General features: G+C 44.6%; 1 protein-coding gene across 1 annotated transcript; it reads left to right on the plus strand.

Annotated features, from left to right (window-relative positions):
• The first annotated feature begins 2012 nt into the window (after window positions 1–2012).
• ACAA2 (acetyl-CoA acyltransferase 2) lies at window positions 2013–13195 on the plus strand. The gene is made up of 10 exons (XM_032206279.1): window positions 2013–2064; window positions 4831–4997; window positions 5969–6097; window positions 7265–7381; window positions 7823–7970; window positions 8666–8841; window positions 9677–9806; window positions 11255–11325; window positions 11443–11597; window positions 12540–13195. The coding sequence occupies exons 1-10, from the start codon at window positions 2049–2051 to the stop codon at window positions 12622–12624; spliced, it is 1194 nt and encodes a 397-aa protein (XP_032062170.1). The 5' UTR covers window positions 2013–2048; the 3' UTR covers window positions 12625–13195.
• The last annotated feature ends 5659 nt before the right edge of the window (window positions 13196–18854 follow it).

The following is an 18854-nucleotide window of genomic DNA, read 5'->3' on the forward strand; positions in this document are numbered from 1 at the left end:
CTTTATACTTTTTTCTTTTTCTTTTACTGGCAGTTCTGTAGCTGAGGCTGCTTATCTTTCAGCTCGTAAGGCTGTTGTAGTAGTTGACTGTAGAAAAGAACATTAAACTTAATGAGAATTAAGTTATTCGAAATAATTTATGCAAGTGTAAATCAAACATTTTTTGTTCATGCTTTATCATACTTTGTTCATAATTTATCTAACGGCACTTCTACGAGTGAAACAACAAAATGTGGGTGTGCTGCAGAGTTTGAGCATACGCAGTGGCTGCTACCTTTCCTGGTGACTTGAACATTGAAATCACAACCTGTCTAAAGCCTTTGCAATATCTGACCCCTCAATTTGTGGCTTACAAAAGATGCAAGTGTCAGGGATGCACTTGAAACAGCAGGTCCTTTTCCTCTTTTCAACCATAAATGAGCAAGGTTATGCAAACTCCTTCTTCCAGACCGTTTAACTGAAAAATTAACATTTTACCATTGCATCTAAGTATGATAATCTAATTAAAAGGAATTGCATGAACTGCCATGAAACCTATTCCTTCAGCTTCATTGATTCATATTTATTACAGTCATAAGTTATTTTTTCCCGAAAAAAAAAGTTATAGCACTGTAGATGTTCATGAAAATAATCCAGAGGACCTATGCCCCGACAAGCATACAATTTATTTCAAACGGTAAATGCCAGTGGACTAAGGCTTTCGAATTAAGTTGAAATTAAAAGAAAAATTATAAAAAATATTTCTTCTTATTATAGTGCAATATCTATTTTGGGGGGGTTGGGGTGAAGTCTAATTACCTTAACAAGCAGAAGGTATGGCTGCTCTAAAAGAAGTTGAATGATATACAGGAGCGATGAAATACTACTGCTTATAAAATATTTTTCCATTTTGAACAAATCTGTAAACTACACCTTTGTTTATAGGAAAACTGCTTGTAATAGTCACTGTAATATTCAGCTGTGGATAAGAAAAAAAAAATGTGAAATAAACACTTTTGAAGAAATCGTGACTTGGTCAAAAATGAGCTGTGTTAAATACACATTTCGGTATTTGCTTCATACATTGGAAACTGATATTTCTAATTTACAAACACAAAGAGTCTAAAACCTTTTACATACAACTTCAAAAGGTTTAGAAGTTGTGACAACTTTAGAGATGTTTATATATTTTGAGATAATTAGAAGCCAATTGAGTGTGAAGTATTATGGCCTTGTAAACCCATGCAGAGGAGCTGAGGCTGTGCCAGCCCTTTTGTATGTGAAGTGAGACAAATGAATGGCAAAGACAGAAAGTAAAGTATAACTTTTTTTTTTTTTTTTAATTTTTTGTTCTGTTTTTTCCCTTTTCTCCCCCCCCCCCCCCCCCCTTTTTTTTTTTTTAAGGTTAGGTTACAGGTACATTCACTGGTCTCCAGGTGCATTAAATCATTTGAATTACATCAGCAAAGCAGTAGAAGGACATTTTGAATAAAAAATGCAGTTTTCATGGGAAAAATCTAGAAGAAAAATGCTTTAAATCCCTTCACTGAAGGAACATATGGTGTGTTTTTGTTCGTAATAAAGCACTTTTTATCGATCCTCCCTTTGACAGCCCGAGGTGTTCCACCAACCACCACACTTTTTACACCTCAGCGTGTCTTTCTAAACACTAGAAATTTGTGAGGTGCTTTGGGGGGCATAACCCACCCCAAGTAGCAAGGTCAAGGTGCAGAAAGGGAGAAAACCGAGAGGAAAAACCCTTTATTCTCCATGTAAAGCCACCAACATGGGCCAAAAGAGATGGCAGCGCCCTAGGTGCCCCTCACGGGGCCGCCCGCCATTTTGTGCCGCCGCCGATTCGCCTCAGGTTGTCGTCCCCCCGCTCCCCTTTTTCTAAGCACGGAGACGATGAGGAGGGGAAAAGTCAAATAAAGCTAAAATAAAATAATTAAATCAGCAAAAAGCGGCGCCTGCGCGGAAATCCATCCAGGCGCCTCCTCTCTTGGCGTGGTGAAAGTGCGAGCGAGGGGGGCGGCGCTGCCAGAGGGCGGGCGCGGAGCGGGGCGGCCATGGCGCTGCTCAGGGGTGAGTGGGGTTTGTGGGGTCTTTGTGGGGTCCCCTCAGGGTCGTGTCGGCCCGGGGAAGCCCCTTGCCACCTGGGAGGGCTCCCCAAAAGGGTCCGGGGGTCGGTGTCACCGGCTGGCCCCGCTGCCCTGCCCGAGGGGGCAGCGCGGGGGTGCAGCAAAGGCTGGGTCCCTCAGCCCCTCGGTGGGTTGTGGGGTTGGCAAAAAAAAAAAAGGGAAAATGGCATTTTTGAGCCCCTTTCTGTCTGCGGAGGGGGTGGTGGGGTTGTGGGTGTTGGTTGTTCTGTGGGTCTTGCTTGGGTTTGTTGTGGTTTCTTCAGTTTTTCTCCTCGCTGTCTTGCCCGTCCTGTGTCAGCGTGGATAAACGCCTGGAAATAACATTAATATTTCAAATAAAGCCCAGAGAGCTGGCACAATTCTGCTGATCTGCAGACCCGTGGCAGAATTATACCACGTTTAACTTTGTGTGGAGGCAGCACACAAACATACACGGAGGTCCATGAAGTAACAGCGCAGGTTGTAAGCTCCCGCAGCTCTGACGAGAGTTTTGTGTAAATAACTATTTCTGTGTAGTTTAAACCTTACGTCTTCCACAAATAAGGTAAACGAGGCCTGTAGGATCCAAGCTTGCTTAAAAACAGAATTGAAATGTGTTGAAATAAGGCTGTGTGGTAGTGTTTTGCTGCCTGGTGGCTGTATTTATATAATAACACACAGGTAAGCCATAGGTTGAGGTTTTGGTGCTGAAAGCCTCAAACTGAAGTTTTTTAGGCCATCAGAAGAGGATCCGGAGAAGAAATATTTTCATACCACGTGCACTTAAGAAGTGCTGGAGGGTTAGAGAAGGCTTCAGGTCTGTGTCTGATTTTGGCAGAGGGTTGTTAACAAAACCAGATTAAAACATGTCTTGAACTGAGCGTTTGATAAGAATTCCTGGCTGCCTTCGCTTCCTAGTCCCAAAGCTTTCCAGATCCATACGGATTTGGTAATATTCTGCTTTCCTCATGCTTTTATCACCTTGGGAAACAGCAGAGAGTGGCAGTCTTGCTGTGGTGATGCAGGACAGCGCTAATTAACGGGGACTTAAGAAGAGCTAATGAAAGGCAGGGCTGTTTCTCACAGGACTTCGTTTACCCCTTGCCATCCCGCTTTGGCCCCGTGGTGCTGTGGGGACGACGTGGGCAGCGGCGAGCGGTCGGGTTGGAAGAGAAAAAGCTGTTGTTGTCAACTGAGGGTTGAAGGGCAAAGTTCTGCCCCACCCCGGGCCTGTTTGTAAAGCTGTCCGTGTGTGATTCAGCAGATAAAGCGGGCAGCCGACCTCCTGGTCAAAAGGGAGGGGAAAAACTCTTTGGCTTAGTCGGGTCCTTGACCTGGTTCACAGCAAAGCCTTGCAGCTAAGCACTAATATACTAAATGCGGCTGTTTTCCATACTGATAAATCAGTTAAAGCATCCTCATCTTTGTTTAGAACAAAAACACCTGTGGGAGTTCACATTTTCCATCTGTTAGTAGTTTTTTTAATAAAACCCACGTGTACAAGCTAAGTAAAAAAACTTTGGGTCAATGGATTTCGGTCAACGGGCATCGGTGCTTATCCCTGAAGCTGCAATTCTTGCTCAGGGGATTGCCCAGCTGGTTTTCAGAGCATAAGCACTGCCTGCTTCGGGTCCCAGCATTGCATTCAGGTCCTTGTCAGTGGAGTGAGCTTGACCTTCATGAATTTGGAAGTCCTTCCCTGGAAATCGTGCAGCTTGGGGTCCGCATAATCCACGGACGCAAGAGATGGGGGAACACCAAACCGGCCAAAGATCGTGCAGCCTGTACCAAAACCTGAAAGCAGTCAGGACGGTGGTCACGGGCAACGTAAAGAACACACGTTTTTGTTTGCCTTCATCCTTAAATCTGCACGTATCCTTCCAGCCCTGCTGAAAATAACAGTGGGTGTTTCGTGGCAGCTGCAGCGAAGGCGCGTGAGCTCTGGCGTTCAACTGGGGGAAAGTTCACAGCCTGCCTCCCTCTTGTTCCGACACGTGGAAGCAGAGAGCTGCTGTGCCGAGCACTCAGGCCACGTTCTGTAGGGTGCAGGGCTTTGCTCGGGCTCAAATCCTCTTAGGTTCCTTCTGGCCAAGGTGTTTGTGCCCCTTCACAGGCTCCCCTTCCCATTTAAAACTGGATTTTCTTAGAAGTTGGAAGGCCGGTGCTAACACAGCTTAGATGACCTATATTAATCATGGAAATATTACGTTTTTGGTAAGAGAATGTTTTTTCTCTGGAGTTAAAGGAGTCAAATTCAAAACAAATATAGTTTATTTTTTTTTTTTTTTTTAACTTTGTGAACACGGTTTCAGTCAACAAGCCCCAAATTTCCTGATTTTTTATAAGACAGGAAACGGCCTTTTTTATTTGTAAAAGAGCAGTTCCTCATCGGACGGATTATTTCACGTGTATCCACTGTGGGTTTGCATGGAAGTTCCTTTTATGCTTTTAGTGCCCTGTCACTAATACCTGGTGGAGTGTGGCAGCCTCCTTTGTCTGCCCCATATCCAAATTATTTACTTTTTCCAAGTATCTTCTTGGAAAGGAGGTGTTCCAGGAGTCTTCAAGCTTTTTTTTTTTTTTTTTTCTGGCATATTTTTCCTGTCTAAAGTCTTGCTGCCTCCTGTATCTTACTTGTCTTGAGCTGCTTGGCTTCATGCTGTCTTTCCGGATGAACGTAGGATTAGGATATCGATAGGATTTATGATCCTGGATCCTTCTTCTCTTGCAGGTGTCTTCATCGTTGCGGCGAAGCGAACTCCTTTCGGGACCTACGGGGGCTTGCTCAAGGACTTCACGGCCACCGATCTGACCGAACATGCCGCTCGGGCTGCCCTGGCTGCTGGCAAGGTCTCCCCTGAGATCATCGACAGCGTCATCGTTGGCAGCGTCATGCAGGTGGGTAGCGGGGAAAACTCGCCAGCCGGGGTTTATTTCGGTCCTCTTCGGCGTGATCCTATAGATAGCTCCCTCTGTTTTGCAGCCAGGAATAAACCACAGGGGTGGAAATGGAAGGGGTAAGTAGCACTCGTAGTGGAGCGTTTCCTGTGCGTGTTTTAGGGACGTGCCCTGCATGGTTTTGTGACGTGACTGGGAGCAAGGCTTAGATTTCTTTCAGTTCCACAAAAATAGTTGAAATCAGGTGAGGCTGTACCAAAAATACAGGCTCATCACATGGCTAGATGCTAATCCCTGTTGTGTTTTTCCTGTTTTAATGTCTTATATCATTAAATCATTGATGAATTTACACTCGATTATATAAATCCCATTTTTTCGAGAGGCTGGAACTGATTTGGGCCAATTTCCCTCGAGCTTTCTGAAGAGATTTTTTGGAAAATGAATGAGTTTACTTTTCAGCTAGAAGGGCGCACGCCTCGGCTGACTGTCCAAATATCTCTGCCATAGCTTTTACAAGGAGATTTCGCTGTGGAGGCTGCAGGATCTGCAGCCAAAAGAGTGGCTTTTGATTCCTCTGTCAGCCACGGCTACCATCTCGGTTTCTTTTACTCAAATTTCTGGGCTTTTGTAAGAATTATTCCTCAAAAAACAGGCAAGTTGCTTCATCGTGTAATTAATTTTCACACAAGGAACAGCAGTCTTTTCACACTGGAGTTATATTTCTTTTCCCCATCTCCCCCCCACCCATAAATTTTCGATTTTTGGTCTATTTTCTACTTGGTTAAGCATAAGTAACTGTGAACGGGCTATTTTCAACTCCCCTTCTTCAGCAGAAATGGCTTAGTTCCACTTTTTTTCCCCAGTTTCCATTGTCAGGTAGCGTTGTGCACAGAACCACGTGTTTATAACACACGTTAGCTTATTTTTTTTTTAATTTTTAATTATTTTTTTAAATTTTCTTCTGCCTGCAGAGCTCTGCGGACGCTATTTACATCGCGCGACACGTCGGCTTGCGGGTGGGAGTTCCTGTCCCCGTTCCAGCCCTCACCGTCAACAGACTTTGTGGCTCTGGTTTCCAAGCCATCGCCAATGGATGTCAGGTATAAATTGTGTGTTTTTTGTTTTTTTTTTCTTCTGTATTTCTGTATTAGTTGTAACTTTTATCATATTGTTAACTGAGAGATGTGTAAAAGCATTTATTGCATGTTTGAGATGAGTTACGGGCTCCTGGCTACCACTGGTAGAGGCATCATACTGGGTTTTTGTTCAAAGATCTTCATACTCTCTTGGGTTAGGTAGCTTATAGCATCATTTTTCTAAAATAGACAAAAAAAATCAACTTATTTGCAGCTGACCATCGCGTGAGATTTATGAGAGAGCCGTTAGTGGCTTGAAATCACATCTCCTGATCCACCTCCTCTTTATTTTTGCTGGACTACTCGATACCCTTTGTCAAACATGAAACTCTGCCACAGTTCCTAACGTGTGCCTTGAATGTTTCCCGTGATGCATTTTGCCAGGGGATTATTTTTTTATCTTTATTTATTCCATTCCTTCAACAAATACGCTTGATTGTTGTCCAAAATAATTAAACATCATTGTTCATTTGACATTTTTCTGCTTAACAAACAAGGTGTTTTTCACGTAGAAGTGTTGCTCTTTTTTTTTTTTTTTTATCATAGTATTTACTCTCTGCCTAATCACAAGTTTCTCATAGTTTCCTTTAGAAAAGCAGCAACATTTTTTTGTCTGAATAGCAATGAATCATTACAAGAGGAATGTTTTTTCCCAATAACACCGATCTAAGTGTTCTTTCTAGGGCTTTCTGGAAGGTCTATACACGCTACCCTGAAAAGATCAGTTGGAGATTTTGACCAAGCATGGTTGTGAGATCTTTACCCAAGGTGGTATTTCATCAGTGGTGCTTGTTCCTGTATTTTTTTGGCACACGACAAGGCTTTTCAGAACTGATTACGTGTGCACAGGGTGTTTAGAAACTGTAGGAAGCATCTCAGCCCAAATTACCTCAAATTAGTCTTAATTATTAACAAGTTACTTACAGAGCATATTGGGATAATTTCACCTGCTTCTGTTTCAGTACAGAAATATCTGTAACTGTCCAACTGAGTGAAGGATTTTAAGGAAGCAGAATTTTTTAGTGGTCAGTGTAAGGCTTCTATGGGCTACGCTGGGGGTGAATTAGTGTGTGCTTGGTGTTTCTTTTGGCACTTTAAAATCCTAAATCTGTTTGGGTTTTCTCTTACCAGGAAATTTGCCTCAATGACTCCGAAGTGGTCCTGTGTGGTGGAGCTGAGAACATGAGCCAGGCTCCTTACGCAGTTCGAAACATTCGATTCGGAACCAGACTGGGAGCAGAACTCAAGGTCTAACACCTTATTTATTCGTTTATTTTCCTGTGAATGAAGTCGTGTTTAAAAATGAGTGTAAATTATCAAACATTATAGCTAAAGAAATGTGAATTATCAGCCATTATCAGACACTATACTCTTCTAAAAGAAATCACTGGCAATTCTATCCAGATTTAGATCTTCAAAGCATTTCTCCAGTAGTCTCCATCATTAAAACAGTAGGTTTGCATAATTTCATGAAGAATCCCATTTCTGTAGCTTTTTCAGAACCAGATTAGAATTTCTATTCCAAGGTAAGCGTAATAAAACTCTGACCAAAAACTTAGTTCACTCGGTGTATCCCCTCAAAGCTCTCTATATTATATAAAAGCGTAAAATCAGGCTAATTAAGAGACTCGTTAATAAATGTTAATGTTGCTGTGCTTTCGGGTTGTCTTCTAACGCTGTTCCGTGCAGTTGGAGGACACGTTGTGGGAAGGGCTGACGGACACGCACGTGAAAATACCCATGGCAGTTACAGCCGAAAACCTGGCTGCGAAGTACAGCATCACGCGGGAGGACTGTGACCGCTACGCCTTCAAAACGCAGCAGAGATGCAAAGCTGGTTAGTAAATACAGGAACGGGAGCGTTTCTATGATCCCAGTCTCAAATTCAGGGAGTTTTTAGCAACAATTCAGCCTGTTTGTAAGTTTTATGTAGCTCGTGCGGATTGGTGTCACTTGTTTTTTTGATTTTTTTTTGATAATAGTGCTGATTTTTAACAATTTTTTTTGATAATAGTGCTGATTTTTAGGTCCTGTGGCTAGTTGGGAAAGAAGACCTTGTAGAACTTGTCAAAAAAAAATCAGAGGTAGCCAAATGGCAACTTAAATCCCTTAGAGTTGCCTCTGTGGGATGAATCGAAGTGAATCGTGGCTCAGTTTGGAGAGTTTTTAAATCCATGGGTTCACGTCAACACCGTGGAAACAAAAGGTAGTGTTTAGTAGCCTGAATATTGGCATCAAATATAATCTTAGGTGATGTGGCCAGATGCTCTTACGGGCAGCTTAGGTACCTGTGAAACCTGAAATAATATTTTAATATTGGAGGTTTTATTTGGAGAGGTTTTAGAATGTGTTTGTACAGTTTTTGTCCTGTTTCCAAGAAATACAAAGAAGCAATAACCCCCCAGCTGGCCTATTTAAACTAAATAAGGCACAAATCTGCTTCCCTGAGCTCTTGGCTGAAACAGAGCAAAAGGCAATCATATCCTTCATTTTTTTTTTATCAGTCTTTTATTTTCCTTTGTGTGGTCGCAGCTCAAGAAGCTGGTCATTTTAACGCTGAGATGGCACCGGTGGAAGTGAAAACAAAGAAAGGGAAAGAAAGCATGCAAAAGGATGAGCACCCGAAACCCCAGACCACTCTGGAACAGTTGGCAAAACTCCCGGCCGTCTTTAAAAAGGATGGGACGGTCACGGCTGGGAATGCTTCAGTGAGTACGTCCAAGCCTTGGCTTATGGAAGTGTCACCTTTAGCGGGCTCCAAATTTGTTGTCACTGTCGTCGTGTCTTTTCTGAGCCACAGCAGTGTCTCCTGGTGAAAAGGATTTCTGATTTTTTTTTAATATTTGCAATGTTTGTGTGGATTTAGCCGTTTTGTTTTCTTTTTGGGGCGAGGCTTGCTGAACATCTGCTTTAAAAACCAGCCGTTATCCTCCCGGGCACGCTGCTGCTTGTCTTCGTGCCACAATTAGGATCCTCTCCAGCCCAAACCACACTTTTTTATTACTCAGGGTAGACTGAGAACTTAGCAGCGTGTCATTAGGGACAGCTTCTCTTACAGTCATTATCTTCATCAACCGATTAATTGTTCTTTGGGCCACAGTGAGATTATAATCCCAATTCCTGCCCAAAATAGATGGTGGCCACAGTAAGGATGGGTGTCTGCATCGTATCGTTAATAGGAAATGATATTTAGGTTATCTAATCTTAATAGTGTCCCTGCAAATCTACAGAATGATGTTTCCAGTATAAGGAAGACTTTAGGTGGCGAAAATGTATTTTACTTGTCTGAAATAGTAAAATTAATCGCTTATATTTAATAAAATTAATCAACTTCTCTTTGAGAGTCGGCAGAATAGTGAAAGACTGTGGTATGTTTTGAATAAACACTAAAACAATTGTTCATTAAGTGTTAATAATAGCCTTGTAGACGGAAAGTGGGTTTTGTTTTTTCTCTGAGGGGCATATTTAGTTTAAAATGTGTGTTTTTTTGTTTTTTAATTTGTGCTTTCTCCCTTAAAAATGCTTTTCTCTCCTCGCTCTAAGGGGGTGTGTGACGGAGCCGGCGCAGTCATCGTTGCCAGCGAATCGGCCCTCAAAAAGCACAGTCTCACTCCTCTGGCGAGAGTTGTAGCTTATCACTCCTCTGGCTGTGACCCTTCCATAATGGGCATCGGTAAGTTGTAATAAAACACATTTTCTCCTTTTTTTACAGCATCTAGCAAGCTCTTCCTGCGCTGGGCATCCTAAGAAGGCTTCTTTTCTAACCAAGTCGCTGTTAACGCAAACAAACCCTCCAAGCTGAGCCAGACACGCCGGGATTCTTCCCTTCTGTTCAGTTTGTAGACAGCTTTGTATCCCAGCACTGCTTTTCCTTTCTGTGCAGAGAAATCATTGTTGGCTGGTTTCATGTGCCAGAAGAGATGCAAATGAGGCATTGTCAGGTTTGCTTTCTCGCTCGGGCTATCTGACGAAGCCAACCTTCAAAGCAAATGTAGAGGGAGGGTTTCTCTCGCTCGACTTCATGCTGTCATTGTGCTTTCGAAACCGGGCCATTCTTGGTAGGTCAGGCGACTCTTTTAGCCCGGTTTAAAAACTTCATAAATCAGACGGAGAAACAGCTCGTATCTGCGCTGCTTAACGCCACGGCTTGTCCCCAGCAACCCAAAAAAGGCCAGAAGAGATTCACAGCCATGACAGCGACGGATCTGAGAACAGAGGAGCTCAGACTGAGCGGCTGCCTTTGCACATACTGATGGCGTTAGGGAGCCCGGCCTTACAATCTCGGAGAGAATTCATTATTTCAGAAAGAAAAAGGGGAGGTTGGGGGGTGGGAAGCTTGGTCTCCTCGGCTGTCATTAAGAATCTTTGTATTGTCCATGTGAGACCTTCCCGTTTCTCTCACACATAATGAGCATCCTGAAATCAACCCATGAAACACATCTAGGGTCTAGCATGAAGCCGGAGTCTTTCTAATGATCCACCGAGCTTTGACCCAGGCCCTTTCTTCTTTTTAACCTTTCTGTCTCTTAACATTTACTCATTTTTACCCCTTTTTTTTTTTTTAATTTTTTTATTTTTATTCCTGAGCTATGAATTTTCAGCGCCATTTCTTGGTAGTGAGATGCTTAAAAAAGCATTTTAGGATGGGTTTTACTCGTTAATGATCAGCTCCCTTCTAGCATCACTAAACACATGACCACCAAGCCCCAGAAAGCCTGCCTGTTTCTTTTTTTGGGGACTGAAGTGTTGAGGAAGGAAAAAACTGAAGCCATGAGTACTGGAGAGGAGAAATGCCTCGAAAGGTTGTTTTATTTGTCATGGGATTCTGTCCTCTTGACTTGAAACTTCAGCACACGTTTACCAACATAGCTGTGCAGCAGTAGTGACGCTCCTAACGTTCCTTGGCAGTTTCTTGAAGGGGCTGCCAAATAATTTTTAGGTTTTGGAGTTCTCTTGCCACCTAATAAAGCAGGTGAGTGCCTTATCTAGGGTTTATTGGCCCCACAGCAGCTCATGGGAGGGAATCTGGTGAGGCTTTTCGAAGCTATCTGACATACAGCATGTTTATGAGGCTTTATTTATTTTTAATTTAATTAACTATGCACCTGATTTTCCAACTAGGCCCTGTGCCTGCCATTACTGAGGTGCTGAAGAAAGCAGGGCTGACCCTGAAGGACATGGATTTGATAGAGGTAAGAGGATTTAAGGTGAACGGTGAGGTTACTGATCTTTTTAGCAGGATCACTCCCCTCGTACAAGTGACCAGTCGAACAGATCCAAGCGATTTTGTCGTTTCTCTGCTCTTTTAGGTGAACGAGGCGTTTGCACCTCAGTATCTGGCTGTCGAGAAAGTGCTGGGCCTCGACCCTGAAAAAACCAACGTCAACGGAGGCGCCATCGCTATCGGTCATCCTTTGGGTGCTTCGGGAGCACGCATCACAGCTCACCTGGTGCATGAATTAAGGTGCGTGTGTAGCCCACAGCTACTGGTAACGAATGCAGGGCTGACGTATTCATGCCTGCAAAGGATTTGGAGCACAGATATTGACGGTGTGACTAAAATCTTCCAGTCCACTGGCTTAAAATTGTCATTTCTGAAGTGTGTACCTCTTTGTTGCCTGTGTCCTGCAGTCCAAGTCCAGCCTCGTATTCCATTCTCATCATTACAGCTGGTTTTTCCTTCCTCTACTTCTGATCCAAAGCCTCCAGCAGTCAGTGGGGACGTTTCCTTTATTGAAACTGCCTCGATCAAAGCCTGTCCTTTAACGGGCTACATTTAAAAGGCTTTGCCATCGCCCTCCTTCTCCTTTAACCCATTTTTCAGAAATGCTGACACTTTCTGGCTTGCTTGATACGCTCAATACCATTTTAATCTGAATTTTCCCTTTATTATTTTCTCTCCTTCCTCCTCCCCTCCCTTCAGGGCAGAGATCCCAGTAGCTTTTCGCTGGTACCTACCCTAGTATTCAACCACAAAACCTGAATTAATTTACAGCTTGCAAAAAAACGGTTTGAGTTTGGCCGTAGAAAACTTAGCTTTCAAAGACCACCTCGGCCATAAAATTATGAGTTAGGAATACAAAACAGAAAGGAATGGCATTAGGGGATACTTAAGGTTTCAACACGCAGTAAAAATCGCCTAAGAGCAGTATAATATTGCTGTCTTTTAGGTGGAAAAGACCCAGAAATATTTTCTACAGGAAAAAAAATGCAGAAAATATTTTCTACGGAAATATTTCAGTAGCAGCTGAGGCTTTGTAATATTTCCCTAGAAAAAAAAGGCTGGAAAATCTCGTTATTAGTGCCTTTGAAAAGTTGATAGCTGGTTTCTTTTTGTAAAATGGGGACCACAGGTACCGTGGTTTCCTAAATGGAAGCCATTTTCACCGTCGTGTTTTCTGTCCAGGCGTCGTGGTGGGAAATACGCGGTTGGCTCAGCTTGCATTGGAGGTGGACAAGGCATCGCCCTGCTCATTGAGAACACCGCCTGAGGGATTTTGGGGACTTCGGCGTCGCCCCAATTACGAATTCCGTGGAAAACTTCTGCCTTCTGGGACAGCGAAGCACCGCTGCCTCCCTTCACGTATTCCTGCAAGACTGAGGAACAGCTGAGAAGTCTGGATTGGGAACGAGAAGACTCAGTCGTGTCTTTGTACCTAAAGAAAGTGTAGTACCCGTGTAATTTCGCACTGATGACGTATTTTCGAAAAGCCTCTTTTCAATCAAGTTTATTCGATTTCCGTAGGCAAAATTCTTTTCGTTTCCTGAGGAAATTGCCTGTCAAACTTTTCACCAAACCTGCCTTAAAATAGCAGTGCGGCTTTGTTAAGCCGGTGTTGCTTTAACTTTTTCTTGTTTCAGCTGCTGCTGCTGTCTGGCACGTGTGCCTCTTTTCTCATCAGGCCATGTGAAAATTTAATTGGAGACCATCTGAAGCGTATCCTGATGGTAGATCGATGGCTCTAAGCTGTACCCTGCTATTTTGCAAGGTCAAAGAAAAGGAGGGGAAGCTGAAATTGTCACTGTGCCTCTTAAAAGAACAATAAACGTACTGAGAAAGGGCTCAGCGTGTCTTGGTGAATTTGTTTGAAAAGCAAATCGCCGTCCTGTGATACGTAAACTAAAATCTTTGCTACTATTTTAGCTCATCCCGTCCTCAGCCCCCCGTTGAAATACGAGGTCTTCCTGCCGCTCCGCTGCCTTGGGAAAGATTTGAGGCCATTCAGAAGCAGAACGGCTGGACGAGCAGCAAGTTCGGGTCAAGGCAAGTGGTGGTAGAATTGGTGGGCACCAGTTAAAAGTCTGCTGATCCCCATTCCTAAGGTTTTTTCTGGATCCAGTTTCTTTAATGACTAGAAATACTCCGTGCTGTTTACGTGGATTCCAAAAAACGGCTGCTAGAAGGCAGCAAACCAGATCCTCGTTTCACACAGTGTCTTTTTTTCCTCCCAAATGGCTCACGACACTCCATTTTCCAGAAGACGAGCGTGTTCCCAGCACAGATCATCATCGTACATCCTGCTGGAACCCTTTCCTTGCTGCGTAAGCCCGCTGTTTATTCCCATATCAATTCTTTTTTTATCCCGTCCCTTTCCTGGAAGAGCCTCTGCGGGGGGCTTTGTCACACCGAAGTGAAAGTGAAATCCTTTCCCATGAAGTTCCTGGGACTTAATATGTGTTATATTTCTAATCCGTTTCAACTTCTTCCACAGCTTCAAGATTTTCCAGCTCAGTGTCGGTTTGAAGAGAGATGAAGAGAGATTCTTCGGTTTTGTGAGTAGTCTGCACGGCGAGTTGTAACGAAAACGTTGATTTTTATCCTCGAAATGAGTGAGAAAAGGGAGCGTCTGTCGGGAAAGCTGCGATGAATGTGATTTCCTGATGAATGTAGCTACAGCTTTCTGCCACTGGGTGGTGCATTTTAGACACGACAGATCTAAAGATCGATTTTCGAGGCTCCTTAAGTGCACGATTTCAGGCAGGTCTCACCTCGTTGTGACAGTATTCCTCATGATCTTGTCCTGAGTCTAAATCCAGACATTTTTCCGTCTGGTGTGATGCTGGGCAGGGCTCTTCCTCGCCTCTCCAGCCTGACCAGGCTAGGAGGATGCTGAGGAGGGGTCTGAGGGGAAATTAATCCTTCTGAGTTCACAAACTGAGGGTTTAATAACAGGGGAACAGGAGTTAAATGTGAATTAGACGTGATCATTGTTTTTAATTTTATAACGGAGAAGTATTTCTTGTAGAAAGCGAGCTAAAAAGATAAATACATTTAAAATGTTGCCTTTTAAGGCTATAAGAACAAATCCAAATGCAAGTCTAGCAACGCCAGGTCAAAATACAAATAGAAAATGCGAAGCCAAACGAATTGCAGGGTGGATCGGGTGTAAGCTCGGGTTGCTAAACCTCAGCTATCTGAAAATGCCAGCGTGATAATTCATCTCGGCAGGTGTTCCAGCGGAGCAGCTATTGGTTATCCTCCGGTGGGCACACTTTTTACACGGCTGCAGCAGAAGCAGGGCTGCGTGTTCCCACCCCAGCTGGCCGGGATCTGTTTTCTGGGAGATCGGGAGTTGCCCAAATGGGGCATTCGGGATTGTGAAACCGCAGCTTTAATCGCCGGGAAGATCAGCGAGGCGGGGAGGTGTTGCATGGAAGCTCAAGATGACAAGCTGAAGACAGCTTCTGTGCCAGCCCGTGGGTTTTTTGCGGTCCCTAAGCTAGAAATCAGCAACAGGCAGGCTGAATTTCTGTCTCGAGGTAGAGGGAAGCGTTGTGGGTTAACCTCGGTAGAGAGCTAAGCGCTACATCGCCGCTCGCTCGCTCCCTTCTTGCCCCCTGTGGGATGCGGGAAGAGAAAACGGAAGGCTAAAACCAACAAAAAAAAAAATAAATCCGTGGGTTGAGATAAAAATCCTTTAATAAGCAAAGGAGAAGCAGAAGAGGACTCAAAGAAAACAAGTGATGCAATCGCTCAGCACCTCTCATGGGTAGAGCAAGAGCCAGCATCCCAAAAACCCTTTTTTCCCCTTTTATTGCAGAGCACGGTGCCGTGGGGGCATGGGGTACCCCTGGTCTGTCCACTGTGGGGGAGGAAAAAGCAGCAAGAAGGGGAAAAATCTGTTGATTTTATTTATTCTTGCTGCCTGACAACCCATGTGAATTCATTAATTCTTTAATTCATTAATTCTTTAATTTCTGGCGTTTCGAGAAGGGCTTTGCGAGGTCTAGAGAGAGCGTGAAGCAGAAGATAATTTAAACAGAAGAAAAAAAAAACTTGAAATAAGAGAGGGCAGAGCGCCGAGAAGCCCTGTTTATGGGATATTTGGATTAAATTGACCATTAATCAAATCGTGCTGCCGGGAGTCGCAAGGCTGAAGTTTCCCACGTAGGCAAAGCTAAAATTACGCTTTTTTTTAAAGAAAACAGCCCCCAGTGGCTGCCCTTTCTGCTCTGCCCAGTTTCTGGGGCTTGGGGCAAGGTGAAAACCACGAGCGCGGGCCTAAAAAGAGATGCCCCGAGACTCATTTGGGATCCAATCAAACCCGAAGCGTTTGAGGCGTGCTGCTCCCACCTGTGTGCCTCCAGCCGAAATCCCTGGCTTGGGGGTGGGAATGATTTGGCTGTGACTCTCCTGGGATCGAAGGGGGAGTGGTGGTGACTCTGTATGATGGAGGAGAAGCAGCTCGGCATCGTTACCACGTAAAAATGTCCTATTTCCTTTTTTTCTCCTCTCACTGGTGTGTGACCACTTAAGCCACAAATTCTGAGCCCGATGTGCTCTGATCGACTTCACTCTTGTGTGTCACGTTCTTTCTCCCGGGTTTAACCTCTTCCTTCTCCTTTCAGACGTGTGCTTGATCCCCGTGAGCACGAAGCCTTTGAGAGGGTGGAGATGCTGGGTTAGGGTGGCGTTGCTCGAGGCTTCAATGGTGTGACCCGAACAAACTGTTTCTTGGAGAAGCGGAGTCTCCCCTGGTTTGTTTTGGGTCACGTTTGGGGTTTGGGCTTGTTCAGAGAGAAGGAAAACGGATGGGGCTAAGAAAAAGGATGCAAAGCTTTTAGGATTTTTATAGATCTTCCCAGTACCACCACGTTTCTCTGTCAAATCGTACCTAATGCTTTAGGCAACGAGCACTTCACAGCCAGCTTCTCCCAGCTGGCTCCATCGTGCTTGGGTAGTGACATCCACGGAGAGGAGGTTTTTTTTTGGTGGTTTACACCTCCCAAAAGACTCGAATTGGGGGCTTGGTGTCTGGCTCAGACCTTCTCCATCGTGTTGTGAGTCGGGGATTCAGCTCGGCCTCTTTGCTCAGCCAGTTCAGCAAGCTGTGGCTTTTGGGACAGCTTCAGGTCCCGTTTAACTGATTGTTTTCCCTCTGAAACGGCGGCTCGCATAAAGGATTTCCCTTTATGCTGCCGCTTAGATTGCACCAAGCTCGGGCCGAGTTGGGAAAGCGCTGCCCTTGTCGCACGGCTCGAAACGGCTCTGGTAAAATGGGTGAAGGAAAGCAAAACCCAGTGCAGGCGAGCGAGAAAATAATAATAATAATAATAAAAAAAAAAAAAAGAGGGTGAATAACTGAAGAACTTCCCCAAAAGGTGCAACTGAGGGCAGCCTTGCTGGATCTTACGCTCGCCCAGCTCCCTGGAGGAGCCTGGCCGTGCCCTGCTGTCGGGCTGTGTGTGCACCTCTCCTCCCTCCGGCATCATCCGCAGCCTCCGCCCGAGATTGGCTGCTGCCGAGTCAGCCCATATCTTGCTAGAGGGAAACTTGAGACCCGGCAAGCCCGAAATGTCAAACGCTGCTTAGTCAGATGAATAGCAGCACTCACCAGCGGCCAGCCCGGGCTCTTTCCACGCTTCAGCAGGGGCAGGGTTGCGCGGCTGAGCTTTGTTTCTCAATAAAACGCTGGAAGGGGAAAGGAAAAAAAAAAGAAAAAAAAAAAAAAAGCTTGCGTGGAGCTGGCGAGGCGCGTGGAAAATCAACATCTGAGATGATAATGCAAAAAGAATAAAAAAAAAAAAAGCAGATGAGCTCCTTCGCCTCCGTGCTCCTGCTCTGCTCCTCGTGTGCTGCTTTCCCCTGACAGCTGGATGTGAAAAATACGACACGGACAAAGCACTTGAAGCGTTACGCTGGCTTCTGTAAGGCTCCAGAAATAAAAGCTGGGGCTCCTTCCCAGGATTTCTCCCTCCCAGGTGCTAACCCCACAGCGCCCCATAGATCTGTCTCCTGGCCCGGAAGGTTTTCAGGCACCTGCGGGCTCCCACTGCTGTTTGCAGGCTGGTGCTGAGCAGCACCAGCCCCACGGGTGATGCTTCAGACCCCAAATAAAAGTCACAGAGGGTGGGGGGGTCCTGCAGGGTGCTTGGGTTGGGAGGAGAAGCTTTGTGCAGAGTCTTTTGTATTTTTTTTTTCTGTGCATCCACGGCAGAGGCCCCCAAAAGAAAAACGCTCTCAGGCTGGAGGATGCCCTGGGTTCGTTTCAGCCCCTATTTAAGTTTGCCACCCGAATGCTTTGGTCAGAACGCACCAAATTCAATTAATTCTCCGACCAAATTGGTGGCTAATCAACACATCGTGCTAAAAGATACCACGAAGGTCCACCAGGAGACAGATAATTTGTGCATTGTCGCCGGGAAGCTGAAATTTTGGGGCTGATCGCAGAATCCCAGCAAGTTCAGCAGCTGAAGCCATCGGTGTCCATCTGCATCTCCAAGAGCAGCTGCGATTTCTTTCTGCCCAGCAGTGTTTTTGCCTTCAGCGCCTGTTTATCCAAAAAAAAAAAAAAAAAAAGGGCGGTGATTGGTGAAACCTAAGAGCTTTTACACAGAAAATGTGTTGCAACTGGCAGTGTAAATAACACGTTCGGTTTCTGGAAATCCAAGTACAAAATGCTTGCGCCGAACTGCCAAATGATGCACGAAGTTGCCTTGTTTCAAGAAACGAAGAGGAAAGAGAAATCTTTCTGGCCCTGGACCTTCAGAAAAGGGTTGTTGGGAGAAAAAGGAATGAAGACAGAAAGAGGTAGTTAAAAATATCGAGCCTTGTAGTGTCTAAGCACTCTGTGTGTTAAGTGAAACTGAATTCAACTTGAAATAATTAATTGGAATAATTAGAAATAATTAATCTCTTCATGGAAATGAAAGGTTTTTTTTTATTAGGACTGTTATAGGTACGTACTTCAAATGAGACCTCCTAATAATGCCTGGAGTGTGACTTGTGATTTCTGTGTATTATTTTCAAATAGAAATAATTTCAGAAACTATCGACAGTAACGACAGGATCCTAAAGAAATCCTGAAGTCGTATAAAGAATTGAACTCTCCTCTCAGCAGGCAGGATTATTTTGGTTTAAAATGATGCAAATGTAACTCGGGGCTGCCACTTTGATGGCACGTGGTGGTCTTTTTTTGAATGAGCAGAGACAGAGAGCGCAGGGGAGTGTTCAGTGTGAATAAATGAGAAAATACGGAAGGGAAACAAGTCACTCCTTCTTGATAGATGCCCCAACAGGAAATCTGCAAGCTTCTCGTCGTTGCTGCTTCTCGGAAGAGGAAGCCAAACCACATCTCCACAGCCAGGAGGTATGGAGCAGAGCGTTGAGTCGCCTTGCCAGGAGCATCACAACTGCAAGGGAAAGATCTCCGAGTGATCCTGGATGCCTTGGGCTTAGATGTGTGTCAGCAGCGTGGTATTTCTGGGTGAAGGGAAGGGT

The sequence above is a fragment of the Aythya fuligula genome, chromosome Z (assembly GCF_009819795.1).
Source record: "Aythya fuligula isolate bAytFul2 chromosome Z, bAytFul2.pri, whole genome shotgun sequence".
Taxonomy (NCBI): Eukaryota; Metazoa; Chordata; class Aves; order Anseriformes; family Anatidae; genus Aythya; species Aythya fuligula.